Below are 22,947 nucleotides of genomic sequence, written 5' to 3'. Positions count from 1 at the left end.
ATTGCCTTATTAATTGCTCATACTTTTTTAGATTTCTTTTCACATTTCATTTTATGAAAAAAGTCTATAAAACAATTAATACGATTATATCCTCACCGTCCATTCGACACACACTTGTTCTCTTTTTATATATTCTCTGCTCTCACCTCAACTCCACACACTAAAATATCAAAAGTTAAAATATCACTAAAATGGAAGGGTCGATGGCTGTGATCATCCTTACCGTCATCGTAACCTACCTTATATGGTTCGTTTCTTTACGCCGTTCATGCAAAGGTCCACGTGTCTGGCCTTTATTTGGCAGTCTTCCCGCACTCATCACGAACGCTCACCGCATGCACGACTTCATCGCCGATAACCTCCGCAAGTGCGGCGGCACGTACCAGACGTGCATATTCCCGATCCCGTTCTTGGCTAAGAAACAAGGTCACGTCACTGTCACGTGTGACCCGAAGAATTTGGAGCATATACTAAAAACCCGGTTCGATAACTACCCGAAGGGTCCTAGCTGGCACTCGGTCTTCCACGATCTGTTAGGAGATGGGATCTTTAACTCGGATGGCGACACGTGGAAGTTTCAAAGGAAGACCGCCGCGTTGGAATTCACCACCCGTACGCTTCGCCAAGCCATGGCTCGTTGGGTTGATCGAGCCATCAAGAACCGTCTCGTGCCGATTCTCGAATCAGCTATGAGTCGAGCCGAGCCGATCGATCTCCAAGATATTCTTTTACGGCTCACTTTCGATAACATTTGCGGCTTAACGTTTGGCAAAGATCCACGAACGCTCTCTCTAGAGTTTCCGGAAAATGGATTCGCGGTGGCTTTTGATGGAGCCACCGAAGCCACACTCCAACGGTTTATCATGCCGGAGTTTGTTTGGAAGCTACGAAAATGGCTTCGGCTCGGCTTGGAGGATGATATGAGCCGAAGCATCAGCCACATAGATCATTACTTGTCGGAGATCATTAATACACGTAAGCTCGAACTGCTGAGTAAGCAACAAGATGGATCAAACCATGATGATCTATTGTCACGGTTCATGAAGAAAAAGGAATCCTACTCGGATAAGTATCTTAAATATGTCGCTTTAAATTTTATCCTAGCCGGAAGGGACACATCATCCGTTGCTATGAGTTGGTTCTTCTGGTTGGTCAGTCTTAACCCACGAGTCGAAGAAAAAATCATAGACGAGATCTGCACCGTTTTGATCAAGACGCGTGGCACCAATGTGTCGAAGATGACCGACGAGCCGTTGACTTTCGAGGAAATTGACCAGATGGTTTACTTGAAAGCGGCATTGTCCGAAACACTAAGGCTATATCCATCGGTACCGGAAGATTCAAAATTTGTTGTTGCCAACGATGTTTTACCAGACGGAACATTTGTTCCATCCGGATCTAACGTGACATATTCGATATACTCGGTCGGGCGTATGAAATTTATTTGGGGTGAAGATTGTCTCGAGTTTAAACCGGAAAGATGGTTAGACGAAAACCGGGAAGATATATGCAACCAATACAAATTTGTAGCGTTCAATGCTGGTCCACGGATTTGTCTAGGCAAAGACCTAGCTTATCTACAGATGAAATCGATTACTGCTTCGATTTTGCTCCGACATCGGCTTACGGTAGCTTCGGGACATCGAGTGGAGCAGAAGATGTCGTTGACGTTGTTCATGAAGTACGGTCTTAAAATGGATGTGCATAAAAGGGATTTGACTTCGACGGTGGAGAAAATGGTGAATGAGATGAGTACATACGGTGAAGTTAAGTCGGTAGCTGGTGTGGCATAAGTAACGTGGATGATGGTGCTGATTTATAGTAACTTTATTATTGTTGTAAGCAAATGAAAACACGTATATTTGTGATTCTTGTTTATTGTTTTATATATATTGATAATAAAACTGTGTCTTACAGCTTTTTCTTTCTTAAAATACGAACATGATGATAAACTCCTAGAACGTTATTGAAATATATAACACACAATTAAAAGTTCAATTTTGTTATTAAAAAGACTAAACACCAGATAGAATTGATCTGGGGAAATACTAAATAAATCAATGGTGACGGTTAGGTGCGTTACTTAAATTAAGTGGGATATTTAAAGAGTTGTTAATTGCAATCTCTATAAAACATTATTATATACTGTAAGTAAGCGTTACTAATTATATGTGTGGTTGTTTCATGAAGTTGACTGATACTGTGCTTTGTGTATTTCAGGAGAAGGTGTCAGACATGTCATGAAGTTGACTGATCTGTGATTTGGTTTTTAACCAAAAACGTATCTTATAATTCATTTCGAATGATCGAGCAGACAAATTTCTAATTCCTTTTGGTTCAAATAAACTGACTTGATTTGGTTTCTTAGTTTTGAATTTGTTTCTTTCTTAAACAAATCGGAATTCTAACTAAAACTGAATTTTGTTTGGTATATATATTTAAAATAATTCTAATGGTTAAATATTAATACGTTGAATAACTAACCGGATGTAGGATTTCTTCTTTTTGGTCTAATAGTTTGGTTTCAATAAATTTAACACCTTTTCAGGTATTATATTTTTTTAACATTTAGTTAAATTTTAAATGTTCTTATTGAATAATATTTGAAGTAGAAAATGTTTTAAAATTTATGTAAACCGTTTTGATTTAACAAAGATTATCTTAAAAATAAATGTTAAATTTTGTTTAATGTGATAATAAATCGATCTTGACATTTTCTCTAATTTTTTTTTTTGTCAACAAAGTATAATATCAGTTCAAACGAGCCAATTAGAAGGAAAATCGTTTACATAGGTAATTAGATGCGAATTGATATTTTCTGATTTGCTTAATGAAAAATTGAAAGTGTTATAATTTTGTTTTGGTTACTCATGATGTGAATTTAGATACTTAAGCTTTGTTTTTTTATCGTTGTGATTTATTATTTAATACAAATTATGAGAATTGTTACATAAACGATTCTACCACTAACAATTCTTTCTGATCCTAGTACATCTACCACATACTACAAACTGTAAAAGTATTATTAATCAATTTTTGGTAAAACCATAAGACAAAAAAACTTATAGAGATTAAAAAAATTCATGTTTTCTTCTTTACCCACAATTAATAAAAAATAATCTAAAAACAAGTCTTGTGTTTAACATAGCTTTTTAGAAAACCAAATTATTATCCTCCACTGGTCCAATATCGTTGTAGACATCTCCAAACTCCAGCTGACGAATGTAATCATGCTGATTAGTTGCACCTACATCCATATTAAAGATATGGAGGGGTAACAACAGCAAATCACTACTAAACATTCAGATTTATACAGATTTTTGTTGTTGCATATGACCATAAAGAGGTTCTTTAGATAGATTTGTGAAAAGAATAAGTGCATATAATGTTAAAAGTGAGCAAGTTAATGTGGTAAATGCATCTAATGTTGAAAGTGAGCAAGCTAATGTGGTAAATGCATCAAATGTTAAAAGAAGAATTCATTTAGACATTTAGTCAAATGTTTTGTATTTATTACTTACAAATTTTTCTTGTAGTATAAGTATCAGTTAGTAGTTTTTTGTCCCAAGGTCGAGGTCAAACTGGAAGAAAACGCATAAGGTCAACGGTGCCAAGCAATGAAACCACCCAATTTGAATGTTCTAAGTTAACATGCTCGTCCAAACACGTGAATATGACATTGACATGCAATGGTTTTATACATTAATTACATATACTAGACGTCCGAACTCCCAAGTAGCATCACATAATAATAATTCACACTCTTCCACATTAACGATTTTAGAATTTTTAGTGTATAGCAGTATCAAAAAGTGATCAAGATCATCTAGTTTCAATATTGTCGTTGCATCATCTGTCCGAGTTAAATATGTAAAAAACTATAGTTTATAATCCAACTATATCTAATTTTATATCATCACATATTTTAATGTTAATAATTAGATATGATTGTTGTACAAAAATAAATTAATATTGACTAAATTTGTGGTTTCGGACAGAGACCATTCCGCACAGCACGAAGCGATTTTAATAAAAACAAAATATAACAGACTAAAACTCTAAAATATAGTAGAACTAATTTGTGGTTTTGAATAGAGACCATTCCACACAGCACGGAACGGTTTTAATAATAATAAAATGCGACACAAAAATACAGAATAATCATTCTTTTTAAATATTCAAATGATTATTAGCTCATAAATAATAAATACAAAAAAATCAAGAAAGATATATTGTAAAATAAGGTATTTTCAAGTTTCCTCTAATTATATATAATCGATTACAATGTAATTTATGTAATAATCATGTCTTTTCTTATGTTATATATCAAAGTAAATACATGATCATAATCAATAGGAAAAAATCATGATAGAGCTGAATATCTTTTTTTAAAAAGGGTTTAGGTGTATAACAATATAAGAAAATGTAAAAGATCAAGATTTTTTATTTTAATTTTGTCATTATATCATATTTATGAGTTAAATATATAAAAGCTATAATTTGTAATCTACCTATATTTTTATTATTATCACATGATTAAAAGTTAATAATGAGTAACGACTAAATCTATGTTTTTAAAACCGTTCCACACGGCGTATAGCGAATTTAATAATATCAAAAAATATAATATTAATCAAGTGCGACAGAAAAACACAAAACAAATATTTTAAATTTTTAAGTGATCATTTTTGATAACTAATTAATTAAAAATTAAGAAAAATGTATTATTGTAAATAAGGTCTTTTATCGGTTACCTCTAATTATATATCATCACTTACAATGTATCGTCTGTGTATATCTTTTTATACGTTATGTATAAAATTAATACATAGGAAAAATCACGATATAGAGCTGCATATCTTCAAAGGAAAAAATAAGATATATTGTGTATAATCATTGAATGACGAATACATTTAACAGTTAAAAATTTAGGTTTGGATACAATATACTATTTTTTGAAACTATAGTATTCGAACAGAATCATATCTTCAAATACTTTGATATTGTATTCTCCTCATATAATCTTCACAAATCTGTTGGTGCATGCATAAATAAAATAATATTTTGTATATTACGTGGGTTTATACACGCATCTTATTTGTTTAAGTGAAAGTATCATGGGATGTATACTACATTTTGGTTATGTGCTTTTTTTAACATTGACAAATCAATAACAACGCGTCTCACAAAAATAGCCTAACGTGTGACATCATTATCTCTCAATCTAACCGTTAAGATCGATTAGGTGACGTGTTAGTAGAGAACACATCATGCATCCCCTCTTGTCACTTAACTAATTTTTCTTCTTCTTCTAATTCTCACGTTTCACTTCTTGATTAAATGATGCAATTAGCAAAAAGTGATAATTTAGTTTATGTTCGAATCCATCAACTATAGTATTGTTTTTTTTTTCCACTTAACACCCAATGAATTGGAATTATTTCACATTGTTCCCTTATTTGAAAATATTACTATAAAGTACTAAAACTCACCAAACTAAGCATAAATCAAGGAAATAATTCTCAAATTTAAGTGTTACTAATATACTAAAGCTTATTCGTTTTTTTTTTATATCAATCAGACAACTAAGAAACAAAAAAGATAAAGATACTCATTATTAGTCGCTAGCTTAATTAGTCCAGTGATCAAGACTTTATAAGTATTTCTTAATTACTAGTTTTCAAAACTTTATTTTCCTTCATATACGGTAAAAAAAAAAAAAAAATCAGAATAAAATCGGAGCTCTGTCTTTTCAATTTTTGTATTGTATACTATTTTTATAAGTTCTGTCTTTTTCCATAAGAAATTAAAAAAAAGTTAAAAAAAGAAATTAAATTATTATATTATCGGTTATATTAGTATTATTAGGCTATTAGTAATCTTTAATTAGTTACTACAAAGATTAACGCACCAAAGAAGGAAATCTGAAAGAGTGAATGCTTTCTTCAAACGCGCTCTCTCTCCTTCTCTTTCTCTCTCTCTAGTTCTTATTCTCTCTCTCTTTTTCTTTCTCAGCCTCTTCGTCTTCTTCGTCTTCGTTATCTCTTCCTCTCTCTCTGTGTGTGTGTCACTAAACTCAGTTCACTGTTAGTGAGAGGAAGCTCTTTTAAAACTCTTTTATACTTTGCATAGTCTCACTCTTGTTTAGCTTACGATTTTAGGGATCTGAAACGCTTTACTGTTTCTCTGTTGTTGTTCTCTTTGCGATTCTCGATTGAGAGAGAGTCTCTGAGCTTTCTCGAGATTTGATTCCATTTCTCAAGCTGCTGAATCTGGTAATTTTGTTTTTTTTTTCCCTCAAGTAATTTAGGTCTTCGATTAAGCTTTCTCCATGAAATTGATTCATGCTTTGGGTCTGCGTCTATGTTAATCCTTTGATTTTTGTTGTGTGGGTGTGATTTGAGCAATTTTTGTTGTTCTAGCTTAGGGTTTTTGTTTGTTTGTTTCTGGAGTTTTCTAGGTAGCTACTCATGGAATCTTTCCTGTGTAGATCTGTTTGTGAGGTGGAGATTTTCAAGTTTACTGTTGCAAAATGGATCTTGTGTAGCTTAGCTTGAAGATGATCACATTCATTTTTTGATATACTAGTAACGTATCGCTATATTAATCTGGAGATATATATACTCTTTTGGTATCATGCTATTTAAGAATTTGCTGGAAATCAGGATTTGTCTTCTTGTTTGAATTTTGGATTTTGGTGATTTTTTTTAAAAATCTGTTTGTATCTTCGAACGTTCTTCTTGGAAGCTAGAGTTGAAACCCCTAACGCTTTGTTTTGTTGTTGTAATCAGATCTTTCACCTGGTTCTTGGTATTGGTCAAACACCAATGCGTTAATTAAAAAAAAATGGAGTTTATATTGGGACTTTTCTTCGTTTGTTGACCTTTGTTGGGTCAACCAAGTATGATCTTTGAAGTGGTCAAAAGGATTGTTACTTTGTAGTGTTGAAACAAGGTCTTTTAAAAAGAGAGTGATAGTGTGAGTGTGCCACTCGGGTTGTTGTTGGGAAGAAAGATCATGCCTTGGTGGAGTAAATCCAAAGATGAAAAAAAGAAAACTAACAAGGAGAGCCTCATTGATGCGTTTAATCGGAAATTGGGATTCGCATCTGAGGATAGGTCTAGTGGTCGGTCGAGAAAATCAAGAAGACGACGTGATGAAATTGTGTCTGAAAGAGGAGCTATATCTCGGTTACCATCAAGATCTCCTTCTCCTTCTACTCGGGTTTCACGTTGTCAGAGTTTTGCAGAAAGATCTCCTGCTGTACCTCTTCCTCGTCCTATTGTCCGTCCTATTGTAACGAGCACTGATTCGGGAATGAATGGATCACAGAGACCAGGTTTAGATGCTAATGTCAAGCCATCATGGTTGCCACTTCCAAAGCCCCATAATGCTACAAGCATGCCTGATATTACCGGTGCTGAGGCTGATTTTGCCACTGCTTCTGTGTCCAGTGGAAGTTCTGTGGGTGACAATCCATCTGATTCTCTCCTCAGTCCATTGGCTTCTGATTGTGAAAATGGAAACCGGACACCAGTAAATATTTCTTCGAGGTGAGTTTGAATTGTGATTGTTACTGTTGTGGATTTTGCTCTTTCTCTTGCTCCCTATTTCTTAACATGTTGTATCCTACTCTTATGTATAGGGATCAGCTCATGCATAGTAATAAAAACTCAGCTGAGATGTTCAAGCCAGTCTCAAACGTGTCTAATAAAAACAGAATCCTATCGGCATCTCCGAGGCGGAGACCTCTGGGTACTCATGTGAAGAATCTACAAATCCCGCAACGAGATTTAGTGCTCTGCAGTGCCCCAGATAGCTTGTTGTCTAGTCCTTCTAGGAGTCCAATGAGATCCTTTGTCCCAGATCAAGTCTCAAACCATGGATTGTTGATTAGCAAACCATATTCAGATGTTTCCTTGCTTGGATCTGGACAGTGCTCAAGCCCAGGTTCAGGTTACAACTCAGGTAACAATTCCATTGGTGGAGATATGGCTACTCAGCTGTTTTGGCCTCAGAGCAGGTGTAGCCCTGAATGTTCCCCTGTACCTAGTCCAAGAATGACGAGCCCTGGTCCTAGCTCCAGAATTCAAAGTGGTGCTGTTACACCTCTTCATCCTCGAGCTGGAGGGTCAACTACCGGGTCACCTACTAGAAGACTTGATGATAATAGACAGCAAAGCCACCGTCTGCCTCTCCCGCCTTTATTAATTTCTAATACTTGTCCGTTTTCGCCCACATATTCAGCAGCAACATCTCCGTCTGTCCCCCGAAGTCCAGCAAGGGCAGAGGCTACTGTAAGCCCTGGATCGCGATGGAAAAAAGGGAGATTGCTGGGGATGGGCAGTTTTGGACATGTATATCTTGGCTTTAACAGGTTCGCAACTATACAAGTCTGATTTTAGTTTGAAAGATGCTCTCATTATATTTTAGATATGGGAAGAATATCGTTGCTAAGATCTATTTTATACTGCTAGAATTGCTCCACATGATGGTTAAGTTTCTTCGTCCATATCTCAGTTTTCATGGGTACAATAATATTGAATAGAAACTTGTATGTTGCTTTGACCCAAAATAAAGAAAAAGAAACTTGTATTATATGCCACCCCTGGTTTAATTGATTATGTTTTCGTCCCCAGTGAAAGTGGCGAAATGTGTGCCATGAAAGAAGTTACTCTATGCTCAGATGACCCCAAGTCAAGGGAGAGTGCACAACAATTAGGACAAGTGAGTTACACATCATCTGTTCAGAACAACAAACGCTGCTCTTGGTGCTTTTAGTCTTTAAATTTCTTACTGTGCAGCTTATTTACAATGATTAACTTTCACAGGAAATTTCAGTTCTAAGCCGTTTACGACACCCTAATATAGTGCAGTATTATGGATCTGAAACCGTAAGTGTTACAGATATTTTTGGGTCATTTCTATTTTCTGATACTGTCAACTATTCAGCTGAACGAACCCATGCACATGACTACTATTTACTTTTCCGTCCTGTTACAGGTAGATGACAAACTGTATATATATCTGGAGTATGTCTCTGGTGGTTCAATCTATAAACTTCTTCAAGAGTATGGACAATTTGGTGAGAATGCCATCCGCAACTACACGCAACAAATTTTATCAGGGCTTGCGTATTTGCACGCCAAAAATACTGTTCATAGGTGGTTAATTCTATCCATTTTCCTGATTCCCTCGTTTTTCTTCATCCTTCATTTGTTGGAGGATTAAGTGGATACGGATTTTAATTTTATCCAGGGATATCAAAGGAGCAAATATATTGGTGGATCCCCATGGACGGGTAAAAGTGGCTGATTTTGGGATGGCAAAACATGTATGGATACGTTCTCTGCAATCTCGTTCCCATGTTTTGTTTTAGTCCTGTTTGAAAATGTTCCTATCCAAATAAATTATGCTACGCCTAGCTAGAAATTTTCCTAGATCTAATTCAAATTCATGAACAAAATGCAGATTACTGCTCAATCTGGTCCTTTATCATTCAAAGGGAGCCCATATTGGATGGCACCTGAGGTCAGTATGCTGCTACAAACTGTCGGTTTCATGTTGAGAGGCTTAATGCTGATCCTTTTTGTCTTGCTTGGATTTCAGGTGATAAAGAATTCAAATGGCAGTAACCTTGCAGTCGACATATGGAGTCTTGGATGTACTGTTTTAGAAATGGCTACAACGAAACCTCCATGGAGCCAGTATGAAGGGGTTAGTAAATTATATAAGTACTCGAACAAATATGAGAATTACTGATGCGACTACTCCATCCTTATCTATTTGAGTTCTTTGTAGGTTCCTGCTATGTTCAAGATTGGAAACAGCAAGGAGCTTCCAGATATCCCTGATCATTTATCTGAAGAGGGTAAGGATTTTGTAAGAAAATGCCTACAAAGAAACCCCTCAAATCGTCCTACAGCTGCTCAGCTTTTGGACCACGCTTTTGTGAGAAATGTGATGCCGATGGAAAGGCCTATGGTGAGTGGCGAGCCTGCAGAAGCCATGAATGTAGCTTCAAGCACCATGAGATCACTGGTATGAAGGCTCAGATTCCCCAATTCTAAATTCTTTATGCTTCTGATTACCTGACAAAAATATGTCTGTTTCAGGACATTGGACACGCAAGGAGTCTTCCGTGCTTAGACTCGGAAGATGCAACCAATTACCAGCAGAGAGGATTAAAACCTGGCTCGGGATTCAGGTACCCTTGAGCCATTCCGTTTCTATCTTCATTTTCCAACATGAACTTCTTTGTGGCTAAAGTCTCCACCTTTTGGTCGCAGTATATCGCAATCTCCTAGGAACATGTCATGCCCGATTTCACCAGTCGGTAGTCCAATCTTTCACTCGCATTCACCACACATTAGCGGGAGAAGATCTCCATCCCCAATATCTAGTCCCCATGCTCTATCTGGTTCATCAACACCTTTAACAGGGTGCGGTGGAGCCATCCCGTTCCATCACCAAAGACAAACTACAGTCAACTTCTTGCATGAAGGCATAGGATCAAGCAGAAGCCCGGGAAGTGGCGGGAATTTCTACACCAACAGTTTCTTTCAGGAGCCTAGTAGGCAGCAAGATCGGTCGAGGAGTAGTCCAAGGACGCCTCCTCATATATTTTGGGACAACAACGGTTCGATACAGCCAGGCTATAATTGGAACAAGGACAACCAGCCAGTCCTATCTGATCATGTGTCCCAACAGCTCTTAAGTGAGCATCTGAAACTGAAGTCCCTCAACCTGAGACCCGGTTTTTCAACTCCCGGTTCGGCAAACAGAGGACCCTAACCCGTTCGAGTCAAATGATTCGACACCAATGACAGAACCATAAAACCCTATGGAAAAAAAAAACATCAAAACAAATAGCTGCAGAAACTCCTCCTTCAGGATCTCGGAATTGCAACACAGCATGAAGGGTCAGGATCTCGAGGTTTAGGATCGGGGGTTAGGGTTACAGAGACGCGTCTCAAAACCTTGAACCATTGGCTAATATCAAGAAATGAGGAGTCGTTTTTTATCGTCTTTGGAAAATCTGGAGAGACTTTATGTTGTCTCTCTCTCTTTCTCTGAGGATATCAGCAAAAATTGATTTTGTGTATAGGAAGAACAGGTCATCACCTAATTAGTCTATTTCTCTCTTTCTTCGTCTCTTTGTTTGGTCTCTGATTCGTTGCTGATGTAGAAGACGAAAAAAAGGGCAAAATCTTAAATCTTTTAAAATCTAAACTCTTTGATGTAATCTATCTTTATTGTAAGAGAATCCCACCAAATATTGATGCTTGCTTCTTGACATCAATCGCATAGCAAAAATGGTAGTCTCTGGTCCCAAAGTTCGAACTTCTCTACGTTTCTACTTTTGGAATTATTTTTTCAAAGGTTTAATGTTCTGCTATGGACTATAGGACCACTAGGTCGTGTGTTTTGTTCGCGCGTCTTACAATATTACGAGTTGTGAGAAATTTGTTTTCTTAATTGATTACGATTTACGAGTTGTGAGGATCTGCTACACGGTGCAAGTTTAACCAAGCACTTACCATAGTAAATTTCACATTTTAGAGGAAAACATTTCAAAGGAAAATTTGGGTTCTGGAAACCGAGCAAGTGAGAAAAACAAACTAGAAAATATATTATTATATATAAATTACAAAATCGTCCACAAATTATGAGAGCTTAGAAAGTTGCCTACGTTTATACACATTACTCTGTCTTTCTATAGACAACGAACGATAATGGATTCTTCTTTTAATAATGATGGTGTAAGTAACATACACAACACATGATTAAAAAAGGATGAAGAGAAAAATAATCTTACAACTTACGTTACATTGGTTACAAACCCCAAGGCTTTTTTTTTTTGTTGTCTTTTTGTAAAAGTCTCTTGCGTTCCGTTTTTGGTCAGGTCGTCCTCATTACTCAGAGCATTGTTCAAGCCGGACATGGTGAGGACAAGCCCTTTCTGGCTCTCCTTTTGTCCATAGAATCCAAAGATCGTCTCGTTTTCGAGCTAATGTTAACATTGTTCCTGTAATTTCATCGTGAGACTCATACTCATGCGATGTACATTATGGAAAGAGAGCGAGAGATGTGGAGAGTTCCAGCTTACCGAGGGTGAAAGGGACAATGTAGAGCAATGCGGGTTGGCCGTGTCCATCCATTAGGTTTAGAGCCACGTAAGTAATCAAAAGACCTGTGGTTTTTAAAAATGTTCAAATGATTATCAATGAAGAAAAAAAAGATCTGTGGGATTTGTATGTGATTTTACCTAATCCGTAGGCAACCATTGCCCATATAAAATAGCCGGTTCTAAGAGTCTTGTTAGCTAACCAGTCATATCTGCAAAAAGAAATGTTGGAAAAGCTTACAACTTGGTGAAATGAAACTATAGATGATGAATTAAGAGAGAGATGAGTATGGCTGTTGAACCTGAGAGCAAATGCGATTAGCAAACCGGGCAAAAGAATATCACCGAATCCAATAATGCTGTAGCCTCCCCAAGGATCGAACATGCGTGGAATCTTCAGTAACATTGGGATGCCATCTTCTCCACTCTTATCACCACGAGCTACCTGCAAAGAAGAAAGAAGCACATTGCATTTTTTTTGAGTTTGGCATTGTTAAATACATATGCAAATGATGGATGGCGAATTGGTTGGTTTACTTACAACAATCATTACGCTTTCGTGGAACAACTTCTTGGAGACAAACACCCAGAAAATATCGTACAAGAAGGCACAACTGAGAAGAACTGTCCCAACCTGTTCCAAGTAATATGGCTTTAAAACTTTTCTTTATCAAATATCTCATAATGTTTTGGAGACTCGAAGATGAAGTATAAGTATGTGTAAGAAAATACCTTTAGATTTGGGACATGAACAATCTGTAGTACTGTGATGATCAACGCGATACCCTGGCCAATAGAACAACAATATTACATACCACATGACGGTGGATTGTAGTTGTAAATGAAATTTTTATGAGGCTCCAATCCTTACAAGAACATCTTGGCCAATCCACGCAAAGGAGTTAACTCGGTAAACAGCCCACAGGACAGCAAAGACAATGCAGAAAGGAGATACTGCAAGAGTCAGGTAAGAGATAGGTCCGAGGAAAGGGACTTTAACGTAAGCATTTGCAGCACGTTGGAACCATCTGCAAAAAGAACAGTCCATGACAGCCTCCATGATGTGCATTAAAGGCAGTAAGGCATTGAAAGGAATCATGCTTTTACCTTGATAGTAACGCAACCAGGCAAGTTTGTAAACCCTGAAGATAAACAAGGTATTACACCATATCAGACTATAACCAGTTTTTTAATTCAACTAAAGTTAGAACCGAGTAGAAGTTGGTACCTCAACACCACCGATGCAGAAAACAACCACAAGAAGCTCCACAAACCAATAAGACATAAGCTTGTAAAGAATCACAAGGAATCCAGAAGCAAGAACAACGAAAAAAATAGCTGAAATAGTATTGATCTCTACAACACCACTACCCCCATCATTTGTGTTAGGGATTTCATCTATAGCATCCTACAATTGGGCAGAAAAAAAGAATGTTAGAAGTAAGAATGCCTACGCAAGAAAAATAACACTGACAATAAAATCATTAACAAAAGCAACAAATAAACAAAACCATGTGAGTCTCTTGTCAAAAGTAGACAAATGTCTCAAGGAGGGGCCCCAGCTCATTAAGAAAAGCCATCCGTTACCTATCAATTTCTTGGATTCATCTTGACACAACATTTTCATAATTGGTAAAAGAATTGTCTACGTGTTGTTCAATATACATAATGGACTTTTCTTCCTCCGCCTAACCAAGTTACCAACTACTCTGTCCCATTTGGAATCATTGGAAATACACAAGAAGCGCAAGGGACTAGTTATTGGTAGTTTACGTTATCCTAACCCATCCAACTAAATCTTCCTAGCCTAATATTACTATTCCCAAAACAAGTAGAAAATGTCGGACCTTCAGTAGCTTATCATGATCAATAGCTGCTTCTCGGGCACTCCATGCAGACCAATAAGATGCACACAAAATGGTACCGATAGCCATTAACNTTTTTATGAGGCTCCAATCCTTACAAGAACATCTTGGCCAATCCAAGCAAAGGAGGCAACTCTGTAAACAGCCCAGAGGACAGCAAAGACAATGCAGAAAGGAGACACTGCAAGAGTCAGGTAAGAGATAGGTCCAAGGAAAGGGACTTTTACGTAAGCATTTGCAGCACGTTGGAACCATCTGCAAAAAGAACAGTCCATGATGACATCCTCCATGATGTGCATTAAAGGCAGTAGGCATTGAAAGGAATCATGCTTTTACCTTGATAGTAACGCAACGAGGCAAGTTTGCAAACCCTGAAGATAAAGAAGGTATTACACCATATCAGACTATAACCAGTATTTTAATTCAACTAAAGTTAGAACCGAGTAGAAGTTGGTACCTCAACACCACCAATGCAGAAAACAACCACAAGAAGCTCCACAAACCAATAAGACATAAGCTTGTAAAGAATCACAAGGAATCCCGAAGCAAGAACTACGAAAAAAATAGCTGAAATAGTATTGATCTCTACAACACCACTACCCCCATCATTTGTGTTAGGGATTTCATCTATAGCATCCTACAATTGGGCAGAAAAAAAGAATGTTAGAAGTAAGAATGCCTACGCAAGAAAAATAACACTGACAATAAAATCATTAACAAAAGCAACAAATAAACAAAACCATGTGAGTCTCTTGTCAAAAGTAGACAAATGTCTCAAGGAGGGGCCCCAGCTCATTAAGAAAAGCCATCCGTTACCTATCAATTTCTTGGATTCATCTTGACACAACATTTTCATAATTGGTAAAAGAATTGTCTACGTGTTGTTCAATATACATAATGGACTTTTCTTCCTCCGCCTAACCAAGTTACCAACTACTCTGTCCCATTTGGAATCATTGGAAATACACAAGAAGCGCAAGGGACTAGTTATTGGTAGTTTACGTTATCCTAACCCATCCAACTAAATCTTCCTAGCCTAATATTACTATTCCCAAAACAAGTAGAAAATGTCGGACCTTCAGTAGCTTATCATGATCAATAGCTGCTTCTCGGGCACTCCATGCAGACCAATAAGATGCACACAAAATGGTACCGATAGCCATTAACCACAAAAATACTTCGGCTACATCAACAGCTGGTCGTCTTGGGGAGTAAAGCTGCGCCGACACTGCATCAAGTACAGAAGATTATCGAGTTAACCGATACATATAATGAACTATAATGTAAGCTTGGAATGACAACCTCGGAAGCATACAGTGATTGGAAAAAGAAAAGCTAAACAAATAATAATTAGGACGTGCCTTTTGAACTATTGGCTAGCATCGTTTGCAAGGTTGCACCAGCATCCTGTGGGAGCATGACGGCAGGAATCTGTATATCTAAGTCCGTTTCATCCGGTTCACAAACCATTTTGTAAAGTTCTGTCGGAAAAAACAAACATACAACCAATTAGAAACATACTGCCAGTGATAGTAAAGCATACCCAAATAACTCTTGATAACTGATTGCAATTAGACAAATTCAACAGCCACCATCGAAAGAAAAACAAGTAAACCTTTCTGATTATTTATGATGAGCAGAGCAGAGGCACCAGCAGCTTCTGCATTATTTGCCTTCGCTGTGAACCTACAGTTTCCCCGCTCCACAATAACAACATCTCCAGAAAGCTAAAACAAAAATTGAACTCTGTAAGTTAACGCTTTCACTTTACTTGCATTGCTTCTAATGTCATAAGTCATAATAAAAAAAAAAGCTTTAGATAAAAAAACCTTGTTCTTGAGAGGTGTACAAGAATCAGGAGGATTTGCGAAAACAAGGTGTGTCTGGTTTGCGTTCTTCTCCTTGGAAACAATCCGCCTCCCAAATCTAGCCCCAACCCCAACAAACTCCACACTCTCAACACCATCAACCCACGTTTGAACTTTCACCTTAAGCAAAGAACCAGGTCACCACAAATCACACAGATATAAAACTTCAAATCCAATCTATTAAACATGACACTCAGAACTAGACTTCATAAACCCAATAAGTAGAACAACTAAAAGCTAAAAGGTCGAAACTTTAACTCAGAATTGAGGAATCCATAACTTAGATCAACTACAAAAGCTAAAAAGGTTGAAACTTTAACGCTCAAGACTCAAAATTACTAAACTAATCACGAAGTCAGTCACCATAGCATATAATTAGAAAGCTTCGATTTTGTTAATTTTCAAATTAGTCAAGAAGAAGCTGAATCCGGAGGTAATTGAGTAAGAGAGGGAGTACCAAAACGAAGTCATTCTCGCAACCAGGTTTCTTGGGAGCTAAATCGTCTTGATGAACGATATCACCGGCGGTGACAGTAGAAGGGAGAGATAAGAGTAGAATCGAAGATGATAGAAGGAGAAGAATCCGGAGAAATCGAAGCCAATCCATCGGAATGCTCCCCCAAGGATTCTTCAGAGAGAGAGAGAGAGAGAGAAGAGTGAAACACGGAAGAGATTAATTAAAACAAAACCAATTGGGAAAATATTCTTAGAAAAATCAATTTTATGAGAATATTTTTTTTTTAATTTTGATCTGATGATATCATTGTTGGATCTGTGGAAAGTGACGTAAGCGAGACAAGTAAAGTGAAAGTGGTGTGATGAGGAGGAAGAAACATTGAAAACGACGACGTTAGGTCAAGCCGTTGTTGGACCGGTTTTGTAGCGTTTTCTGATTGGACCGGTTTAGCTAAACTTGGTGGTTCTGGTTATATATATCACAATCTTCTTGTCGAAATTTTGTACACTATTTAACAAAACGATTAATGAATTGACCTGTGTTTCCGACATTTAAGACAAGTTCCTCGGACATACCATGTTTTATTTGTCTAACCAATTTATTATTATTATTATTTATTTGGTTTATTGAAGAATTAATGATGATTTATTGATTATATTATTTTTATTTATTGTTTTTAGAGTGGTCCCAAAACATTTATGAATAAAATAACAGGAATCTTTTAATTTATAGCCAAAAATTAAGAAATAAAATTCAAAGTATGCTTAATTATTCAAAAAGACTATTCTCTGCCAAACTTTCGTAATTTATGTTCATGTCACAAATACTTAAATCACAAGGCCTAACCTTGTTATTATTCAATCATGTCTTCATATGCAAGATATATTTAACAAATTGAAACCGTATTCTTTTTGTTTAAATCCATTTATTAAAAATTTTCGGTTAGATTTTCTTTGCGTGGTATCTTTTTTTTATGATATTTAAATTAAACTCTTATTTTAAGAATTGCCGCCTGACCGAAAACTTTGTTAAATTTAAATAACTTATGGCTATATTTCCCTTGCTTAGAGGACTTCGCAACCACCAATTCACCATTCTCACCTATGTATTTTATACTTGTCTGTCTATTGTTTTGCCCTGGAAAAAATGGTTTTATCCGACAATAGATTCTAATATTTCTTAGATAACAAGAGTTTACGTAAACGATTAGTGAATTGACCTGTTTCCAACATTTAAGACAAGTTCCTAGGACATACCATATTTTATTTGTCTAACCAATTTATTATTATTATTATTTATTTGGTTTATTGATGAAAATTAATGATGATTTACTGATTATATTATTTTGTTTATTGTTTTTAGAGTAGTCCCAAAAAATTTACGAATGAGATAATGGGAATCTTTTAATTTATAGCCAGAAATTAAGAAATAAGATTCAAAGTATGCTTAATTGTTCAAAAGACTATTCTCTGCCAAACTTTCGTAATTGATGTTCTTGTCACAATTTTTTTGTTGTCAACAAAGTACAAGATCAGTTCAAATGAACCAATTAGAAGGAAAATTGTTTACATAGGTAATTAGATGCGAATTGATATTTTTTCTAATTTGCTTAATGAAAAATTGAAAGTGTGATTATTTATTTTGCTTACTCATGATGTAAAATTAGATACTTAAGCTTTGTTTTTTTTATCGTTTTAATTTATTATTTAATACAAATTATGAGAATTGTTACATAAACGATTCTACCACTGAGAATTCTTTCTAATCCTAGTACATCTACCACATACTACAAACAGTAAAAGTATTATTAATCAACTTTTGGTAAAATCATTAGGCAAAAAAACTTATAGAGATTAAAAAAACTCATGTTTTCTTCTTTACCCACAATTAGGGGTGTCAAAATGGTTCCAAATTTACGAACCAACCCAAAACAAACCTATCTAAAAACTTATTGGATTGATAGTTATAGTTTTAATGGGTTAATGGATCAAAATGGTATATGGGTTTAATGGATTAGGTTGAAATGGATTGGGTTGAAATGGATCGGAATAAAATGGTTGATGAGTTAACTAAAAACCAAACCAAACATATTTGAATTGATTTTAAATACCAAATTAACCGATTTTTCTTTTAATTAAATGTGTAAACCGAATTAAACCAACCAAATTGAACAAAACCAAAATATCTACTTCTTCAATCTCAATTCACACTTCTACTTCTTCTTCGACGGTATGAATAATTTTTCTTCTGGGTTTCCCTAAATTTTTGCTTATGTTTGATTTTGTATCTTTAGGGTTCTTCTAATCTCTTGTTGGAACATTTGAAACCAATTGCATTTTTTTGGGTTTTAACTCTGACAAAATTTATATACATGTTCTTCCCACCTTTAAAATCTTCCTACATCTCCATATCTCGGCTTTCCTCGAAACCAAAGAAACAGGAAAGTAAAAAAAATGGAAGAACTTGAAGGTACACGACTACATCTCCATAATCTCCTTCCTTGAGCATGTTCTATGTCTCTTTCTGTAGAATCCATTACCTCCCTGCAAATCGATCTTTCAAAATACATTTCAGCCGCGGTGGAAAAAATGCTAGGCTATCTTCTCTTCTAATGAGTTCACCACAGAGATATTAATGACTCTCTGGTAACCTGCAGAAGCAGAGTAATAGGAGGGGGACAGATTAGTAATCAGCAAGCATCTTGAGAAGTTTCAACAACTCCACACAGACCAAAATCTTGGGTTATATTGTCTATTGTTTTATCATCTAAAAAAAGAAACTGTTACGACTCACTTACCGCCATGGGAACTCGCTTGTGTCTATTCCAGCTTGGTGGAGCTCATCAACGTATTGCAATGCTTCCCGGCATTCCTCTCGGTCATCATAGAACTCTTTCTTATCACCTTCAAGCTGATACGCTTCATGGCCTTTCCCTGCTACAACCTGCAGAAACAAAGCAGTATTGTCAAGCTTCCAAGAACACAATTTGATTTTATTACTTTGATTGCTTGTTAAGGTTTCAAATCCAGCAACTTTGATAAGACACTGAAAAGTAATGTAGAGACTACAGAGAATGGGTTTATTTGAATACTTACAACCATATCACCTTCTTCACCCATAGCAACGGCACAACGCACAGCTACACGTCTAATATCGTGAAGGAAGAGTCTATGACCATTTGCCAAAGGCGGATAGTAATCATGTTCGCCATGTTTCAAATACTCTTGCATTGTCCATCCAATCCCAGACAACATGTCATCCAAGATGTCCACTAAAAACCACATTGGAAATTTTCCTAACTATTATACCTTACCACACAAACAAACTTTATAGACTCAACCTAATTTTAGAGTAACTTACATGGATCTTCGTTCCTCGGATTATCAGATGTCAACATGGTCACATCACTCTTTTCAGTAGCGATTTTCGTCATAAGCGGTCTTTTCCCTCTTTCATTCTCACCCTCACAACCAATGACTTCAACAACAACAAAAAAAGCCAGCTAAAATAATCAGATGACCACAATTATAAAGACTTTAGGCATGAGTAATGAGCATAAAATGGATGGAAGAACATTTATATACCGGTAATGATTCTTCTCGGTTTAAGCTCCCGAATTGAATCAAGCAGCCTTGACAAGCCACCAGGTGTGTTAGCATGATCCACAATAACACCAAAGGCTTGTTCCTCATCAATCAATTCACACCTTCCCGGGACTGCATCGACTTCCTCAACACCCCTAACAATATCCTCTAGAGGAGCTCCAACAGCAATCCCAACAGCCACAGCCGCAAGAATATTATAGATGTTATGACGTCCTAATAACCCTGAAGAGATCTCCAGTATACCTTGAGGGGTATTAACCAAAACCTGCGTCTCAAACAAGGAAAGCTCAAACTTTAACGGGTAAACATCGGCTTTCGTGTTCTCCATAGCAAATGTCACAACAGGAACATCAGGATTCCCTTGCTGGACGAAAAATGAAGCGTTAGGATCATCTATGTTAACCACTTTCCTATGCCTTTCCGGATCAACCATTCTTGCAAACAACTTGGCTTCAGCATCTCTATACTCTTCATCAGTACCACGGAAATCCGAATTTTCTCTAGTCAAATTAGTGAAAACCGCAATGTCGAAATCCACCTCATCACATTTCCCTAAAGCAAGTTCCTGAGGGGAAGCTTCCATAACCAGAGCTTCAGTTCCATTATGCAACATCTTAGCCATCAAACTCTGAACCAAAACAGCATCAGGATTCGTTGTAGCATTAGGCGTATCTAATTTGTTATCACCATGGATATAACAAGAAACTGTGCTAAACATTCCAGTTCGCACACCCATAGCTTCATAGAGGCTTTTAATCAAATAAGTAGAAGTCGTTTTACCAGTCGTACCAGTAACTCCGATCACTGCCATGTTCTTAGACGGATGACTATAAAACGAAGAAGCTAAAGCTGCTAAAACTGCATTAGTGTCTTCAACAATAACAAGTGCTTTGCAACCTAAAGTATCCTCAATATCAATCTCTTTGCTAGCTACAACAGCCACTGCTCCTCTCTTATCAGCTTCACTCAAGAAACTCTCACTTCCTAAACAGCACACGAAGAGATCTCCGGCGCTTACACCTCGAGAGTCCTGCTGGATCCCAGTGATATCGACATCTAAATCGCCGTAAACTGAGATTGGTACCACTTTACTCTCATCTAAAAGCTCAGCTAAGCTCATTTTGAATTTAGGTTCCACGATTCTCACTTTAGATTCACCAAAATCATCCAAATCGAATTCGAATTGATGATCAGACCCAATCTTCTTGTTGGTCCTTGTGTTACCTTCTTCATCAACCCAGTCTTCTTCATCAGAAACTTCGGTTAATCCAGTTAACTTATCAATCTCATCCAAATCCACAACTTCTTCTTCATCAAGCTCATCAGTTTCATCACCTTCTTCCTCATCTCCTCCTTCCTCAACCTTCTTAGACGACGCCGTTTTAGGAGGATTAGGTTTGAGCAATCCTTGCTTAACGAACTCGCTACGTTTCATGGAGATTGCTCTATCGATGTCCGAGAACAGATCGCCGGTAGGTTCTACGTCGTCTCGTCCCGTCTCCGTCGCGTCTTCCACGTCGGCGATAGCGGAGAGATACGTGTTCCGATTCTTCTCGAAATCTTCTTCCTCTAGCTTCCGTGCACGAGCAGCTTGACGCTGTATCTGCTGAAACTTCGATACGCCGTGCATTGAATCCTCCGGTGCTTCAGGTGGATCGTCATCTGCAGGGTTCGGGTACGAATTCCGGCGAGCAGGTCCCGCCGCAACCGTGAGATTACGGGAATTTCGGGAGAATGGTAAGATGACAGGTTTGTAAGAGAAGGAAGAGGTGGTTCCAGTTAGAGAGAGAAAGACTGGGTGAGGAGAGGGAAACGTGAACAGCGCCATTGGAGAGAGAGAGAGTGAGAAAAAAGCAGTGAAAGGTTTTTGCAAGGGGATAAGAGCTCAGTTGCAAAACGCCGCGTATAAGGAAACGCTGCGTTGTAAATGGTTACTTGATGGGCCTATAAGGCTGTAATCATGGCATACTATACAAGCCCACCAGTTTGATTTTTTAAAACATTTAAGTATATGCGAATGCGAGTATGTTGATGAGCAATTGACAAATCTATTATTTTAGAATGTAAATTATAATATTCTTTCTCCTATTAAAAACCCGTATCTTGGTCATTGATGAAACTCACATGGCCACTTTAATTTGTAACATCGACCGACCACCGCCATTTTCAGTTGAGTTGGTTTACTACACTGTTTGTGGTCCTTTTTCATATTGGGTCTCGCCTTCACATTCTCTCGGCCCATTTCATAACACGTGAAGTGCACATGCTGTAATGTCATTTCTGATTTCTTAGAATGTCACACAATACAATGTTATCGAGAGCATCGTCAAAGTCTGCCTGCGGCTGTCATTAAAACTTTAAAAGCCAACCATTTGTTTTATAAGACAAGAAAATTAAAAAAAAAACACTCAACAATGTCATAGTCTTAAATTAATACATAATTAATGTAGTTTGATTTTGTTGTACGCAATGTACACTTAGTTTGATTAATCAACATGACAATATATATTAACTTAAGCGCCATATTATATAGTTTAAAATTTACATAAACATTAATACATATTGTGTCCAACTCGTATACTAAATTTGATCATTTATCGCAATAGTGTGTGTTATTTCTTAACAACTTAAAATAAAATTCGAGTATGAGAGTTAAGTGCATTAAAATGGATATAGTTTCCCCTTACTGTATTTGAAAGCAATTTTATATACATGATATAAAAATAATTCATATATTAATTTATTAGTGATATATGACGCACGTAGCTTTGACGTGCATGAATGAATGTGGATAGGATACACCTACATCGACGCGCATAGTCGTAGAGCTCCCCATATCTACAATAATTTGGTATAAGCACCAAGTATCCTGTCACACCATATATAGCTTTCAAAATGGTGTTCTGACTCAAGATTTTCCAACACATTCTGAATGGATGGTTCTAAGACCGGTTAAATTAGGATATGTATCTCTTATTAGGTGTTAGCTAGCTAGGATTTGGATCTCACATCCGATTGGTGAAAA

General features: G+C 36.7%; 4 protein-coding genes across 6 annotated transcripts; 2 read left to right on the top strand and 2 right to left on the bottom strand.

The window, feature by feature from the left end:
• LOC104703994 (cytochrome P450 86A7-like) lies at window positions 116-1,920 on the top strand. The gene has a single exon (XM_010420104.1). The coding sequence runs from the start codon at window positions 192-194 to the stop codon at window positions 1,791-1,793; it is 1,602 nt and encodes a 533-aa protein (XP_010418406.1). The 5' UTR covers window positions 116-191; the 3' UTR covers window positions 1,794-1,920.
• On the top strand, window positions 5,934-11,296 carry LOC104703993 (mitogen-activated protein kinase kinase kinase YODA). Its single transcript, XM_010420103.1, has 12 exons — window positions 5,934-6,275; window positions 6,792-7,553; window positions 7,646-8,377; window positions 8,640-8,727; window positions 8,832-8,894; window positions 9,004-9,164; window positions 9,259-9,334; window positions 9,472-9,531; window positions 9,610-9,717; window positions 9,802-10,041; window positions 10,116-10,207; window positions 10,290-11,296. The coding sequence occupies exons 2-12, from the start codon at window positions 7,018-7,020 to the stop codon at window positions 10,792-10,794; spliced, it is 2,661 nt and encodes an 886-aa protein (XP_010418405.1). The 5' UTR covers window positions 5,934-6,275; window positions 6,792-7,017; the 3' UTR covers window positions 10,795-11,296.
• On the bottom strand, window positions 11,656-16,564 carry LOC109124486 (signal peptide peptidase-like 2). 3 transcript variants are annotated; one of them, XM_010420101.2, is made up of 15 exons: window positions 16,318-16,564; window positions 15,822-15,980; window positions 15,608-15,719; window positions 15,354-15,473; window positions 15,121-15,220; window positions 13,975-14,026; window positions 13,356-13,535; window positions 13,235-13,269; window positions 12,999-13,155; window positions 12,860-12,913; window positions 12,669-12,761; window positions 12,430-12,572; window positions 12,269-12,339; window positions 12,110-12,193; window positions 11,656-12,028 (listed from the first exon to the last, which is right to left on the bottom strand). In XM_010420101.2, exons 1-15 carry the CDS (start codon window positions 16,465-16,467, stop codon window positions 11,916-11,918), a joined length of 1,623 nt encoding a protein of 540 aa, XP_010418403.1. In that variant the 5' UTR covers window positions 16,468-16,564; the 3' UTR covers window positions 11,656-11,915. The 3 variants fall into 3 exon arrangements, with proteins under 3 accessions (XP_010418403.1, XP_010418404.1, XP_010418402.1); XM_010420102.2 differs by lacking the exons at window positions 13,235-13,269; window positions 13,356-13,535; window positions 13,975-14,026 and adding exons at window positions 14,329-14,363; window positions 14,450-14,629 and having other exon boundaries at window positions 15,069-15,220; XM_010420100.2 differs by lacking the exons at window positions 12,999-13,155; window positions 13,235-13,269; window positions 13,356-13,535; window positions 13,975-14,026 and adding exons at window positions 14,091-14,247; window positions 14,329-14,363; window positions 14,450-14,629 and having other exon boundaries at window positions 15,069-15,220; window positions 16,318-16,563.
• On the bottom strand, window positions 18,672-21,776 carry LOC104703990 (UDP-N-acetylmuramoyl-L-alanyl-D-glutamate--2,6-diaminopimelate ligase-like). The gene is made up of 5 exons (XM_010420099.2): window positions 19,902-21,776; window positions 19,678-19,794; window positions 19,413-19,588; window positions 19,115-19,260; window positions 18,672-18,967 (listed from the first exon to the last, which is right to left on the bottom strand). Exons 1-5 carry the CDS (start codon window positions 21,748-21,750, stop codon window positions 18,949-18,951), a joined length of 2,307 nt encoding a protein of 768 aa, XP_010418401.1. The 5' UTR covers window positions 21,751-21,776; the 3' UTR covers window positions 18,672-18,948.

Source organism: Camelina sativa, chromosome 7 (genome assembly GCF_000633955.1).
Source record: "Camelina sativa cultivar DH55 chromosome 7, Cs, whole genome shotgun sequence".
NCBI classification, from domain to species: Eukaryota; Viridiplantae; Streptophyta; class Magnoliopsida; order Brassicales; family Brassicaceae; genus Camelina; species Camelina sativa.
Note: the sequence above shows the minus strand (reverse complement) of the source record. Positions and strands in the feature narration are given on the sequence as shown.